At 38.4% G+C, this 15738-nt stretch overlaps 1 protein-coding gene across 1 annotated transcript in view; it reads left to right on the forward strand.

The window, feature by feature from the left end:
• The first annotated feature begins 1021 nt into the window (after window positions 1–1021).
• The window catches only part of LOC142160958 (alpha-2-macroglobulin-like protein 1), an 80276-nt gene continuing 65559 nt past the window's right edge, over window positions 1022–15738 (forward strand). The window contains exons 1-7 of the mRNA XM_075216098.1: window positions 1022–1235; window positions 2189–2372; window positions 8953–9112; window positions 11261–11313; window positions 12592–12612; window positions 13614–13770; window positions 15306–15390. Coding sequence (XP_075072199.1) covers window positions 1168–1235; window positions 2189–2372; window positions 8953–9112; window positions 11261–11313; window positions 12592–12612; window positions 13614–13770; window positions 15306–15390 — 728 coding nt within the window. The 5' untranslated portion in view covers window positions 1022–1167. The remainder of the gene's footprint in view (window positions 1236–2188; window positions 2373–8952; window positions 9113–11260; window positions 11314–12591; window positions 12613–13613; window positions 13771–15305; window positions 15391–15738) is intronic.

Here is a 15738-nt window from a genome sequence, read left to right on the forward strand (position 1 = left end):
CCCGTGCATGATACTCATGCATTCTAGTCAAATCAAGCTACTTAAGGTGTTAAAAAGGTTCTTGTCATGCATTTGGGCCTAGACCAGGCCTCCTCAGGGGAAGAGCGTTACTTCCCGAAGCAAGCGCCCTTTTTTAACGTGGTTTTGTCCACATGTCACCACCTCATCATTTTTCTCCATCACCTCATCCTTCATCTTCATCGCCACATCCTTCATCAAGCTACTTAAGGTGTTAAAAACTCCCCACTGTCACCCCCGGCAACCGCCAACCACTCCCAACTGTCACTTCTCCTTCAAGAAATATATAGGTCAGTGTCTAACTCTGCCCAGCAGGTGGCGCTGCAGCTTGGTTTTTTTTTTCCCACACACGCCACTAGGCATTTATATAGTAGATACTGATTAACAGTTCTTTGAAAATGACAGTAGAATGACTTTTAAACACCTGGATATCTCAATTAAACTTATTTGTTTTGGGGTAATCAAAACAATTCAATAAATAAATAATAAATTAACAAAATTAGTAAACGCAAAACATGTTGTGGGAGAAATGAAAGATACATGTTTTAGTGGCCAAGACAAGGGGCGAAGATTACTGAGGAGGGCAATAATTCAGTAAGAGTCCCAAAAAACATAGCACCAATCTGTTTTTAAAAACAAGGTGAATTTGAATAAACCAGCTGACATACCTTCCCTCTGGAAAAAAAATGTACATATTTTTATTGTAATAGGAGGTTGATATCAATGAAATCTCTGCAAGTCTTATTGTTTGTTATGTATCCACCAATTAAATACAGTCAGCATTCTGTAAATCACACCTACAAAGTGCAGTGGCATTCCACTGCTGTTAATAGTACACCAGATTCATTCTGCTCAGTGTTCCATTTAAAAACAACCATGTTTACATTTCCTGTTGAGCTGTGTATTTTGTAAGATTTATCTTGGCAACATTCCATGAATGCAAATTGGGTCCAAAATCCTTTATCAGCACAGAAGATAAACAGTCACGAACTTGTGTTGAAATACCATTTAAGGCCAAAATTCATGTAAAAGACCTTTCGCCTGGGGTGACTTCAGTGAGAAAAGCAGCTCAGGGGAGTTAGGCCTCCTACCTCCAATGTGAAAAGAAATAGAGAGAAATATTAACGAAAAGTAATCGGACCTGTGAACATGGAGCTTCTTCTTATCCCTATCTGGCTGTCTCTCTTTGCTCCAGCACTTGTATCAGCTTCAAAACCGTAAGTGGATTACTACTTTATATTTATCCAGTGCTTATCCAGCCAAGTGGTATCCTTCAAGCAGGCACTTTGTGTTCTAAACCAAAAACTCATGAGACTGCAGGCTACATTCCAGTGATATAACAGAGGCATGAAATATGCTGAAGCAATATTCATAAGAATGTATGCAACCAGTGGCGAAACTACAATGAGTAAAGGAGATGTAGCCACTACAGGGCCCAATCGTGAGGGGGGCCCAGCAGTGCCAACCACAGACCTCCGCAGCACTCCTCAAGGCCCTTCTCTGCTCTGAAAAGAGTGAGCGGAGTCCTTTTCTGAGCTACACATGTGCAGAGGGAGCATGAACCAAACCGCGAGTGCTCAGGACAAGCCGCCTCTCTACAGGGCCATCTTAACATTATGTGCCCCCGGGTAAAGCAGTGCACCGGGGCCCCTAAATATAGATATATAGATGTATACAGATACAGATATAGATATAGATATATAGAGATAGATAGATGTACTTGCTCAGTGACCCTTGTAGGTTTTTTTTGCAGGATTATTTATTCTCATTAAGAGCCATGCCTATGGGGCCCCCTTGCCCGTGGGACCCCGGGCAGCTGCCCATTGTGCCCAATGGAAAATATGGCCCTGCCTCTCTACTGTTTTCAGAGCAGAGCGGGAGCCTGGGAGGTTACAGCAGTATTGACATGGCCCTACCCTAGTTTTGCTATGGGGCCCAGCAATACACTTTTCCACCCCTACACGAAACCATAAACTGCATTCTCGTGTGCTGTTTATTGGCAAAGCTCATAAAATGGCTGCTTGTGTATAAGGACTATTCATTACAATATTATGTTTATATAGCTGTATAGTAGCTAGTGTCATTTAATATTTGAATGCACTTTTTCACTTGCAATAATATTTGCGCCATAAAATGTAATCAAGTTCAATATGTCGTTATGTCACTGCAGCTACTATGTGATCACAGTTCCTGCTCAGATGGTGTATCCGTCAGTGGAGAAAGCTTGTATTACCATTCTCAATCTGCAGGGGGAGCTAAAACTTAAGATGGAGCTAAAGAGAGATGAGAGAATTCAACTAGTGACAGAGGACACAATTAACACCCCCAATTATTTACACTGTTATTCGTTTCAAGTGAGTGAAAAATTATGTGTTTGTGCTTGGAAAGTTATCATATAGAAAACATTGTGCTATAAATAGCAGGTTAGACAAATCTTTGTGTTTAGACAAATTATGTGATCGCATTTTACATGGCCATACAGAGTATAATTAATTTTAGGGCAAATTGATTTTGTAGCTCACTTTAAAGTTTTCAATAGAATTGTACTAATTTCATATTTTAAACTTTGGCAGAGCACAAAATCCTTAGAAAAGCATTAGCTTTGCATAATGTATCTTGCGTGAAATTACTCTGCACATGCCCAGAAAAGTGGTACACATATGTTCCTATGCGCTTTCTGACTTTACGCCTGTGCGTGGAGAGGTGGGATGCAGGAGGGAAGGGACATGCAAATGCAGGCCAAGCTTGCTAAAGGCGTGTTCACGTATATACGGCTCATTCAGAAGGCGTATGTTTTGCTCTTTCTATAGGACAGGTGAAAGTACAGGCTGATGATGACTTATCATAGCCCATGCGCAATTCGAGGTGTATACGGTTCAGCATGTGGGCAAAAATAAGCTTGTTTCTAGTGCTTTGTTTTAAGAGTAAGTTTCCCTTGTTTTGCGCCTTATTTTGCATCAGGATTCAGTTTAAGATAAACTATCCTGCCCGAACCATAATGAAAACCCCAAGGAGTTGGTACGAAGTTGGACACATATGCATGAATACATTACATTAAAAAAAAGCTGTGTATTAATATGATCAGTTAGACACATTAAAAGATATGTCCCAATCTACACCAGTATCATATGCTTCAAATTTATCCCAGACATACAACAGATACACTTATACCTAACCCAAGACATTTTTATATTGTGAATTTTCTGTGACTGCCCCATTTGTGAACAATAAACACTTTTTGACCTTCACTTTAACCACCTTATTAGCTTTATGTACTGTGATTGCACCCCCAGTATCAGACTGGGGCATGAAGGGCCTACCAGGGGACTGCAACGGTAGGGGCCCACCAGAGGGGATGTGGCCACCCACCACAGAGGTGGGACCAGACACTAGAGTGGGAGTGGACAGCCCATGAAGGACATGGCTAGTGGCATAATGTAGTATATAAAGAAATGCAGTGTATATAAAGAGTGCAGAGTCTAGGACCCACACATTAGATCGAGACAAGAAGTTAGCAGACTGTCTTGTTCTCTCCTACCTGTTTTTGCAGCGTTTACTACCTGCTGCTGCTGATGTCTTAAGTTTAGTTGCTGTCTGGATCCTGGATTATTGGGGTCCTGTTTGGGAAAAAGGGATAGGTACATTAAATATGGAAAGCCTAGCAATGAGGACACACTCTAGCCCCCTTTCCCAACCATATATCACATTTAAATATTTCTTATTTTATCATGCTGATTGCATAATATTATTACTAATGCAAACAACAGATAAACGTTCACATTATGCCACACAGTAATGCCTCCAATTTACATTATGTCACACAGTAGTGACCCCAATTCACATTATGCCATGCAATTTTGCCTCCCCATTCACCTTATGCCACAGATTTATGTGCCCATTTCACATTATGCCACACAGTAATGCCTCCAATTCATATTATGCCACGCGATATCACCCCCAATTTGCATTATGCCACAGATTTATGTTCCCAATTCCCATTATGCCACAGATTTATGTCACCAATTCACATTATGTCACACAGTAGTGCCCCCAATTCACATTATGCCACACAGTAGTACCCCAAATTCATATATCCCACGAAGAAGTGCTCCAATTCACATTATGCCACAGATTTATGTCCCCAATTCACATATGCAATGCAATATTGCTCTCAATTTAAACACACACATATATATATATTTATATACAAGTTAACCCGTGCATGATACTCATGCATTCTAGTCAAATCAAGCTACTTAAGGTGTTAAAAAGGTTCTTGTCATGCATTTGGGCCATAGCCCAGGCCTCCTCAGGGGAAGAGCGTTACTTCCCGACGCAAGCGCCCTTTTTTAACGTGGTTTTATCCACATATCGCCACCTCATCATTCTTCTCCATCACCTCATCCTTCATTTTCATCGCCACATCTATCCAGATGTCTATCCAGACACAGGGATCTCTCTCAGCGGTCCTGAGTATCAAACTCCTCTCACTCTGTCACCCCCGGCAACCACCAACTACTCCCCACTGTCACCCCCAGCAACCACCAACCACTCCCAACTGTCACTTCTCCTTCAAGAAATATATATATATATTTTTTAAATCTTTATAAACACTTTTAACAATTAACAAATTAAATTAACAAATTAAAAACATCTTAGTATACCAAATTTCAGCCCTTTCTGAATTTTTTTTTCCACACACACTAAGAATTTAGTAGGTCAGTGTATAACTCTGCCCAGCAGGTGGCGCTGCAGCTCGGTTTTATTTTTTCCACACACAGACAGACAGACAGACAGACTAACACACGCCACTAGACATTTATATATTAGATAGTGATTAAAAATTATAAACAAGTGGTTAAAATCTACTCACCCATATGTTGATTGCTGCAGCCTCTCTGCTTCTTCTTCCTACAATGACGGTGGGAAAATCAGTGTGATATCATCTGACAGGGAGAGGCGGCGGGTCACATGAGCTCAGCGCTGCGATCCCGTTTGACAGATGCCCTGTCGAGACATGGGGGTAAATTTGTCAAATTGCGGGTTTGAAAAAGTGGAGATGTGAATGTGCTAAATAAATGACATCTAGAATCTGATTGATTGCTATAGGCAGCATCTCCACTTTTTTAAACCGGCAGCTTGATAAATTTATCCCATGGACTCTATAAGACCTCTAAAGGTGTCCTGTATTATCTGCCACCAAGATGTTAACAGCAGCAATAAATAGACCTATTTCTAGACCTATTTCCTTCCTACCAGCTCTGACATTAAATTAAATTTACATTTAATGAATAGGCCTATCCCCCCAATTAGCTCAAACATTAAATTAGTAACATTCAGAATTATTAGATAAACTTACTTTGCCCCAAATGCCATGACATTAAATGAATGATGCTCACATTTAATAAATACATCTATCCACCCCCCCCCCCCTCCTGAAACAGCTCCAATATTAAATAATCAGTATTACCATTTAATAATTAAACCTATTTCCCCTCAAATAGTCCCAATAATAACTTGTTTTTCACAACTAGTAGATAGCGTTCCATCTCCCTAAACTCAGCCCCACATTAAATTAATAGCCCACAAGCCACCCTAGCATCAATTAAATAATGCTATCACACCATCTTAAATTAATACTCATTACTATTATCCACTATTAAATTAAATAGTCCTCATCAACATATAAATAAGTAAAATAATATTTTCTATCTACTAAATGATTATCACCCACCCTGACCATTAAATTAATAACCAGCCTCCACCCCTATTACAGTAAGAGCCCTTCCCCGACACTTAGGCTCTACCATCCATCTGTGTAGATTCCAGGGCCAGACACTTCTGTGTCTCAGTCACAAATATACGTGAACATGCCCTTAGTGTACTTGACCTACTTCCCTTCCCCGTCCTGGCTCTCCAATAATAAGGAGGCGTAATTGTCATATGCCACCAACTCTGCGTGCAGATGTATGCATATGCTTTTGTGGGCATGATCAGTGCAAATGTATGTTTTACTATTAGCAAACAGGTGTAGGTCCATGTCAACATCGGTCCATGTCAGCTTCTGACCCTGAGTGCTTGGCTGAGTTCCAAAAACTGTGCTTTCACTAATTTTTCATACTACTACTACTGTGCATTATCGTTCTAGTAAGATTATTTCAGCTTGCACTGATTATAAGAGACGCACCATACGATGGCATTAATTGACATAATGATAACACTAGTCATGCTTGCTCCGTTACTAAATAGGTTTAACTAAAAATTGAAATTGGAATTATAGCACTAGATGCAATTCTAATAATTATTTGCAAATTTTTAAAGGATAACTAGGAAAAAGGAAAAGAGATTCTTTTAAAAAGAGCAGATATTATGTATCACCCCGTTACTCCAGCTAAGGGGTGCACCTATTGTGGAAGACAAATAATAGGATGAAGTAAACTAAATTGATTAATATTGTTTTACCGTGCAATTGCGAATAGTGCGCCACGTGAAGTGACGCAATCGCACAGATTAACAACACACACATTTACATTTGCACTTACACTCGTAAATAATACACACTTATTAAGGTTCCAATCCACATTTATTTATTAGTAACATGTATTGGAGATTAATTATACATTGATAATATTAAAGTTAAGGTATTTATGGTTCAAGTCCTCTAAAATGTAACGAGTTTGGTCTTATATTAAAGCTTATTTCTCCAGCATTAGCTCAGTTTCCACAGAGTAGCGATCGCATCTAGCAGTCGCAAGTTGCAAGCTATATGAGATTAATACTCAAAAGTACTTTGTTTATGGGTCAGTTTAAACTGATTATTCGACGGGAAGACACATAGGCAATAGCTGGAGTAAGTTTCCTCCCACCCTTGGAAAGGACTCACCTATGACCAGCAGTCTACTGGAACATTGTTAACCCTGGACTAATGAAGCCCTCTCTTAGTGTTATCTGTGTAGATTTGTGACATCATCACTGTTCATGCTAATTCAAGCTGTATATAAGCTTCCTGGGCCAGTGTTTTCTTTCTTTCTTACTGACAACAGACAAGACGACTGTATCTGAACCTTCGGTTTTATATTTTCTTGTTTATTATTACCAAGTCTTCTTACTCTTGGACATGGGTCTGCATAGACATGGATGTAATAACCACCAGCTGCAACTTTGGGACCCCCTGTAACCACACACACTTCACACAACTCTGACACACGATAAGGTTGTTCTTTTATAGAAAAATATTTACATTGACAATATATATTTTAAATAGAAGAACAATTAGGGAATAAATAATAATTTAAATTACAAACATTTTTATGAGTTTGACTATTAGACTCACTAAAGATTAAATTTGGATAGTATCTAAATAATTTTGAAATTGTGCTCACTATTTTTAATAGATTACAATATTCTTGTAATAAACTAATCCTAACTAACAATAAAATATGACTATGTCTAACACCTACAGTATATATAGATTATATCACACTAAATTACTTTATAATAACCTAAAAGTAATACTAAATTACACTCCTCACTTAGATTAAATATTAACTAATTAATATTATAGCACACCTAAAAATGTATAGTTCGCAGTATTAATTCTTGCAATATCCCACACTTCCTTGCTATGCTTTTGTTGGTGCACTTAAAATACCGTTGGTAGCTACTTCTCTTCTTTGTCATATGTAGATTTTATTTTCTTCAGATGTGTATCTGAATTCCTTATCACTAATAATGCACAAGATATAATTAAATTGTATATATATCACAGTCTCTGAAATAAGTATTTATAATGACTCAGTTTGTAGATTCAATGGCTCTATATCACAATCTATGAAATTAATATTTATACTGAAGAAGGTGATATATTGAATGGATTTAAAAAGCAATTTCTGTATTTCCTGACATAGGTTTTAACTATATTTCCTTTCACTTCAGGGTTATGATATTTAATTATATGAAAGTCTCCGTCTCCATTACATGGGGGGGATCTCCCCTTGTGTGTATGCAAGGGGTATGGATATCATTTGAGACAGTGCTAGGCTGCTCTCCAAGTCTTCAACTATCTATATTCTACCAACAGTAGCTATAGTTTATGTTATATAAGTATATGAAAGTTCTCAGGTTTACTCACAAGCACCAGGGTTTGAAAATACTGCTTTGCTTACTCTTTCAGTTCTCAGAGGGTATTTTTCACAATGATGTTTCTCCTCACAGCTGATTGGCATTCATAGATAATTCACATTGATATATTTCTATTATCAGATGGTTTTCTTATAAATACTGATCTCCACAAAAACAGCCTTTTACATATCGCTTAATAGATCAATCTCAATAATATATATTTAGCTTCTCATAGATCTGTCTCAATTAATTTTCTCATTCTCACATAGGTCTGTCTCCTCTCACCCCCACCCTAGTGTCCAGTAAAACTGTTGTCACTCCTCTCCCCACTGTAACCAACACACTTTAATTGTCAGTTTCAGCTACCAGGGAATTTGGGATATGTATTCCCTGTCGGCACTGGCTTCTATGTTTATTTTATTCTCTGCTCGGCGGTGAATGTTACAATTATAACATTGCGCTATTATAAGACATTTCCTATAAATAAACTTATGTTTTAGCTAGGAGTTTCAAAAACAGTAAATTGAGGGCTGTAAATAAACTTTCCCATCCCTCTCTGAAAAGAGTACAGGCAGGATAATGAATTGATTAGAACAGATCAATAGAATTAAATAAAATATGTGCGCTACAGCTTTGTTGGTGGGGAATGTGAAACACTGGTTTCTATATATTATAGCAAATGTACTGATAACTGAAGCCGTAAGTGAACCAAATATGTTTAGTTTTGTTTTATATATAGAATTGTTTTTTTCCAAAAAGTACTTAGTTCTAGAAGGTAAACCATGATCTGAATAATACTGTGTTTCTTATCAGCTCCCAAAAGTTGTAGATGAAGAAGAGGTGTGGTTGTTCTATGTATCTGCACAAGGGGAGAACATCAACATTGACAAGCCCAAGAAGGTGATGCTCTACAAAGGAACCCATGTGACTTTTATCCAGACCGATAAACCCAACTACAAGCCTGGACAGACTGGTAATTTCTTTTGCACCTGAAAATCAACAAAAATGGTAATTGAGTCATGACTGTATTATTGGTCATGGACATCAATAATTAGGGACACCCTAAGAGCTATCATAGATACAGTCTATGCATGGATAAAACCATATATGCATGGATGCAGGAGAGGTAACCTTCCCATCTCCTCAAATTCTAGCCATCAATAGCCAAACTGATAGCAAATTTAAATCTTAATAATTTTCATTACAACAATCTCATGATCCTCTCATTATCTATTTGAGGACCTATACCTACTCTCATTTGCCCATCCAAACTAAATACCAGATACCAACCTGGGACTTCTATAAATGTTTGCAGTGATTGGATGCAGTCATACTAAAACTGACTCCCAAATTAGTCATCCCACCAGCGCTGCCATCAGAATTTGTGTGGCCCAGTACAAATGAAAAGGTGGGGCCACCATGCCCTCCTCCCACACTATCGGCCCAATATTAAATTAATAGTGTTTATGTTTAATAAATAAGCCATCTTCCCCCTGATCAGCCCCAACATTAAAGTCATGTCCTTTAAATATCTACATATTCCCCCATTGCCCCCCACCAGTCCCATTAAAAGCATTCTCTCTTAAGTTGGATGCAGAATTCTTGGCCATTATGCAAAAAGAATGAGAAGACATATTTAGTTATTGCTACTACATATCCAACTGCATAATCCACTTATAAATGTTAATTAAAATGACCCATAAACTGAACCTGAGTCCCGGGAAGCTCCATAAAATATTGCAGAATCAATTCAAAATTTCTGGAGAAATTGTGTAACAGATCACATGAAAGTGGTTGGATTCTCACAATCTGTCTGATTTAGCTCAAACTCACAACTTAGCCATGGAGTCTAACATGACAAAGGTTTTCACCAGTGACACCGGCAAGGAGGTTTGGTCTTTGCTGCTAGCACCATGCAGGTCAAGGTTCTCTGGGTGGGTACCAGGTGAGACTGACAGGTGGCAAGAGGAGATGTCAGAGAAGAAGAGCATATCTTAACACAGGAAGCAGGCAATTGAAGAGGAGTTATGGATACAGGATACTGGTAAAAAGTATAGCTGAAAAGGCATTGGATTCTGGATACCAGGACTAGCTGTGAAGCGTAGAACACTGGAAACCAGGATTAACTGAGAAGCACCAGATACAGGATACCATGATTATCTGAGAAGCATATGAAGCTGGATACAATATTTGTTGAGAAGCACCACATTGCCAAAATTTAACTAAAACTCAAAAGGAAACAAAGGGGCTCAAATATAATAAGGCCCAGCAATTTTATTTCCCTTAGTCAAGTGACATGTATATGTACGTATAGTACTGAGCTAGACGACTGAGTCTCAACAAAGCAGGCTTCCTATTTGTTGGACCCAGAGACCTCACTTAGATAACCTTAGTATCATTAGGTTAGGGCCTGTTACACAGCATTGGTATGGTTCATATTGATATGACAATATGTATTTAATACCATGTTAACAATAATCTTATAAATATATTTGAACTAGATACATCCCATGCAGCGCCGGTGCTAGGGTCCTTGGCGCCCTAGGCACTGTGTGAAAACCGGCGACCCCCCCTTTAAAAATCGCCGCCCCCCTTTAAAAATCGGCGCCCCCCCTGTCAAAATTGGCGCTGCGCTTCCCTCCCCTCAGCTCCCCATGTCTTTCTTTATCTTACCTGCATGAAGCTGCTCCTCTCTGCTCTGTCTTCTCTCCTCCACTCACAGACACTGTCGGGCCGTGATGATGACATCATCACGGTCTGTCATTGTCAGTGAGTGGAGGGGAGGAGACAGAGCAGAGAGGAGCAGCTTCATGCAGGTAAGATTTATAGCCCCTTCCCTCCTCTCCTCCCCGTGGATTTCCGTTTTAAATGACCATAGTCATTTTTTTTTAATTTCGAGGCGCCCTGCAGAGCCTGGCGCCCTAGGCAATTGCCTAACCTTGCCTAATGGGAGCGCCGGGCCTGATCCTATGTGATGCTTATTATGACTAGTTACTAAAATTGGTTTGTCTGCTGTTTACCTCCTTTTTGGTCATCTCAATTTCCCTTTTTGTGTTCTGTATTTTGAAAAATCCTAACAAAAACTAATAAGTTTAATATTTCTCCTGACAACTAATTTCAGTTAGTTTCCGTGTTGTAACCCTGGACAAGAATTTTCAAGCTCAAAATGACAAGGTAAATGTTTATAAACCATTCTTTCTTGTTGCTAATAATTTATAGACATGTATAAAACAGTTCTTTTTTCCTGAAGTTAGAACCAATAAATTAAGTAGGATTAATAGAGTGACTTTTGGCAATTCATGCAATATTTAAGTGTGTCCTTTTGCTTAAACACGGTGGAGGAAGCCACTGTTTTTTCTGAAACAATGTTTACGTTAATACATATATCAAATCACTACGAGCCAGTGTTGTCTTTGGCTCCTAGTGAATTTATTGGCATTTTCATGAAATTGGTTCACTTAACAAAATGGCTGACTCCATTGTATGTAAGTGATGGGCATACTTTAAGAGCTGGGTATATAGAAAGTAGAGATGCTCAGGCTCGGTTCTTCGGAAACCGAACACACCTGAACTTAGGGGATCTGAGTCGGATCGCAAGCCGGCTCGGTACCGTCACGCGCCCTCGGAATCGAAAATGAGGCAAAACGTCATTGTGACATAGTCAGATCTTGGATTCCTTTTTAAACTCCAAAATAGCGGGGGATGGGAGGGTGGTCGGACACCCATTTTTCTTTTCTGCCACTGCTGTGTGCCAATGTGTCCTAGATGTGCTAGGAACTGCCGTGTGTTTGTGTCTTTGCTCTGTCGCTTACCATCCAGCCAGGTCGCTGCAGTCTTTGTCCGAAAGTCTATGAAAATAATAATGTGACCTGTGAGGTGGTCAAAATTGACTGCAAATGACTTGAAATTAGTGTTATTGAGGTTAATAATAATGTAGGAACAAAAAAAGAGCAAAATTATGTGATTTTAGCAAATTTTAGTTTTTTTTCTAAAAAATCCAAAACCAAAACACACGAGGGTGGTTTTGCCAAAACCAAAACCAAAACACGAAGCTAATCCAAATCCAAAACTAAAACCGCTTCACTGGGGTCAGTGAGCATCTCTAATAGGAAGACATAATTGGTCAGGCTTAGAAGGTTATGCCTTAGTACATCAAAAAAAGATGCAAACAAAGTAAGTTTTAGACAAAGCAATATAGAAATAATACAGTGATAGAGAATTGCATAACCACATTTATGTATTAGTAACTTAAAGGAAACAGTGCTTTACAGGCGCAGTGCAACGTTTGCTTTCTGTTAATAATAATGATTATTGTCACATGTAAAATTATGGGCATTATCAATTTTAATGTGTAATAAATTACTATTTTACTGTCACATCATGTTATGTATTAGGTGGCACAGATATCAATTCAGTTGTGACATGTAATCTGCCTTTGTGTTTCTGTTACAGTATCCACTGGTGGAAATAATGGTGAGCATTAGAGGAAAATGTCCCCTGGAACTCTTTGTTGTTCTTTGCTGTTCCACTGATCCCCTGGGGAGTATTCCATTTGCATTGTCATCATATTTATTAAATTCTATAAATATAAACTTATACACATAAAAATATATGACCTTACCTATACAATATGGTTTTAGGTTGCCCAGTTACATGGTACCCCCCTACGATTCCTCATTTGCCACTAAGTCAGTTCTCTGTACTTTAACCAATCAAACTTAGAATGTTCTTGAAAGTGGGCGGGAATCATTCTTTCCCAGGGAAAGCAGTATGTGAGTGGACAGTGCCAGAGAGAACCAATCATGTGCTGCCTTCCCTGAGATGGAACCTTGTCTTGTCTGCCTATTGTTGACAAGACTTTTCTGTGTTTACAGTATAAAGCAACTTCCTGGACCCTAAGCTTGACAATGAAGTATGAATGCCAATATCTGTTTATTGATTGCTATGTTGCATTATTGTGCATTTAAATACAGTTAAATCTTTACCCACCTGCTTGGAACCATATCTGGACTTGCCTGAGATGGTTGCTAACTTGAGCAACCATCCCCGGCATCCCCACCAAGTAATTTGTCATATTAATTTGTATTACCACATAGATGATTATGAGCTTAACTAGTCGCCTATACAACTTAAGCATATGGATGTGTTAAGATGAATGTGCAACCATATTGTCTATGACATATTAAAGAGATAGGGAAAAGGAACAGCCTAGATATATAATTCTCTTTAACAGAGCAAGCAGGCTAGGTAAGCTTTTCCAACTTATATAAAACAGCACACTGGATTTTCTTCATTAAAATACTTACCTTAATTATATATCTTATTGTTAAATAATATCAAATTATTAGATATGCTGTGAAATGTATCTTCTATTTTAAAAATGAATTTGTCCATATACAGTACCTTTGATGTTTAGTAAATCATGATGCACACAGTGAGTAATTTGATTTTAGAACGTATCTGTTTCCTCACAGGATCCTAATAACAATCGCATTGAACAATGGTTGGATGTGGCACCAAATCAAGGAATTGCAGATTTTACCTTCCCTCTGGCGAAAGAGCTTCTGTTAGGAGATTACACAATAAATATACCTAAAGTTTATAGCACAACATTTTCGGTCACAGAATACGGTAAGAGCTATGGCTACTGTTTTCTGTTTTTATCTGTTTGTTAGTTTGTTTTACAATGTATTTGTGCAGTCATTTGTTTAGTTGTTAATTAATACATAAAGACTATATCATCATCATCATCACGATTTATTAATATAGTGCCACTAATTCCTCAGCGCTGTACAGTGGACTCACTCACATCAGTCCCTACCGTTTTGGAGCTTACAGTCTAAATTCCCTAGCACACACACACATAAACACAAACACATCATCATCATCATTTATTTATATAGTGCCAACATATTCCGTAGCGCTTTACAATTGGGGACAAACATAGTAAACTAATCAACAAACTGGGCAAAACAGACAAAGAGGTGAGAAGGCCCTGCTCGCAAACTTACAATCTATGGGACAATGGGACTTAGCCTTAGCTTCATGTGTCGAAGTCTACATTTTGCATTTTGGCCCAGCAGGCTGTAAAGGTAAAAGGGACTCATAAGCTAAATTATCCTGTTACACAACAATGTTGGTCAGGGGGTAGTTGTCTTGTGTGAAATTGTGTAACGGGTGGTAATAGGGTAAGGTAGTAAGATTAAAAGGATGGTTGAGGAATATTATAAGCTTGTCTGAAGAGGTGGGTTTTCAGAGAACGCTTGAAAGTTTGTAGACCAGAGGAGAGTCTTATTGTGCGAGGGAGAGAATTACATAGAGTGGGTGCAGCCCGAAAAAAGTCCTGTAACCGGGAATGGGAGGATGTAATGAGGGTGGATGAGAGACGCATTTCCTGTGTGAGTTGCCGAGTTGGGAGATATTTTGAGATAAGAGAGGAGATGTATGTTGGTGCAGCTTTGTTGATGGCCTTGTAGGTTAGTAAAAGTAATTTATATTGGATTCGATAGAAAACAGGCAGCCAGTGTAGAGACATACAGAGTGATTCAACAGAGGAATAATGATTTGCAAAGAAAATCAATCTTGCAGCACCGTGCAAAATAGATTGTAGGGGTTTGAGTCTGTTTTGGGGAATTGCAATAGTCAATGCGGGAGATGTTAAGTGCATGAATTAAGGTTTTCGCAGTGTCTTGCGTGAGATATGTGCGAATTCTGGAAATGTTCTTTAGATGTATGTAACATGATTTAGATATAGAGTCAATGTGGGAAACAAAGGATAGGTGAGAGTCAAGGATTACACCTAGGCAGCGAGCTTGTGGGGTGGGATTTATGGTCATGTTATCAACAGAGATAGAAATGTCAGGTATCTTGAAGTGCATGTAACTACAGACATGGAAACGGAAGGCACCTTTTGCAATCAATTCTAAATCATCTCGTACCTGCAATACATTGTACTAGACATATGTGCAGTTGCAATATTATATAGTAGAATGTAGGGGGACAAATGAAGACAACAGCAGCAGGGGTTTTTATTTCACTCTACAAAAACAACAGAAGAATTTACAGTTATATATATTACTTTCATAGTTTGCGTTGGTTTCTGTACTGTGATTATGCCGGTTTTAATATAACTGAGTATATCTCATTCTCTCTTCCTTTCATTTTAGTCCTAAAGAGATTTGAGCTTATTATTAACTCCTCATCTAAAGTACCTGTGATAGGTGAACCCTTCATTGTAGAAATTTGTGGAAGGTAAGTCGGATAGCAGTGTTATTGCACCCTTTAATTGGCAAAATCGTGGCTGTATGGATATATATATATATATATATAATATAAATGCCTAGTGGCGTGTGTTAGTCTGTCTGTGTGTGTGTGTGTGTGTGTGTGTGTGTGTGTGTGGAAAAAATAAAACCAAGCTGCAGCGCCGCCTGCTGGGCGGAGTTATACACTGACCTACTAATTTCTTAGTATGTGTGGAAAAAAACCTCAGAAAGGGCTGGAATTTGGTATACTAAGATGTTTTTAATTTGTTAATTTAATTTGTTAGTTGTTAAAAGTGTTTATAAAGATTTAAAATATATATATATATTTCTTGAAGGA

The sequence above is a fragment of the Mixophyes fleayi genome, chromosome 6 (assembly GCF_038048845.1).
Source record: "Mixophyes fleayi isolate aMixFle1 chromosome 6, aMixFle1.hap1, whole genome shotgun sequence".
Taxonomy (NCBI): Eukaryota; Metazoa; Chordata; class Amphibia; order Anura; family Limnodynastidae; genus Mixophyes; species Mixophyes fleayi.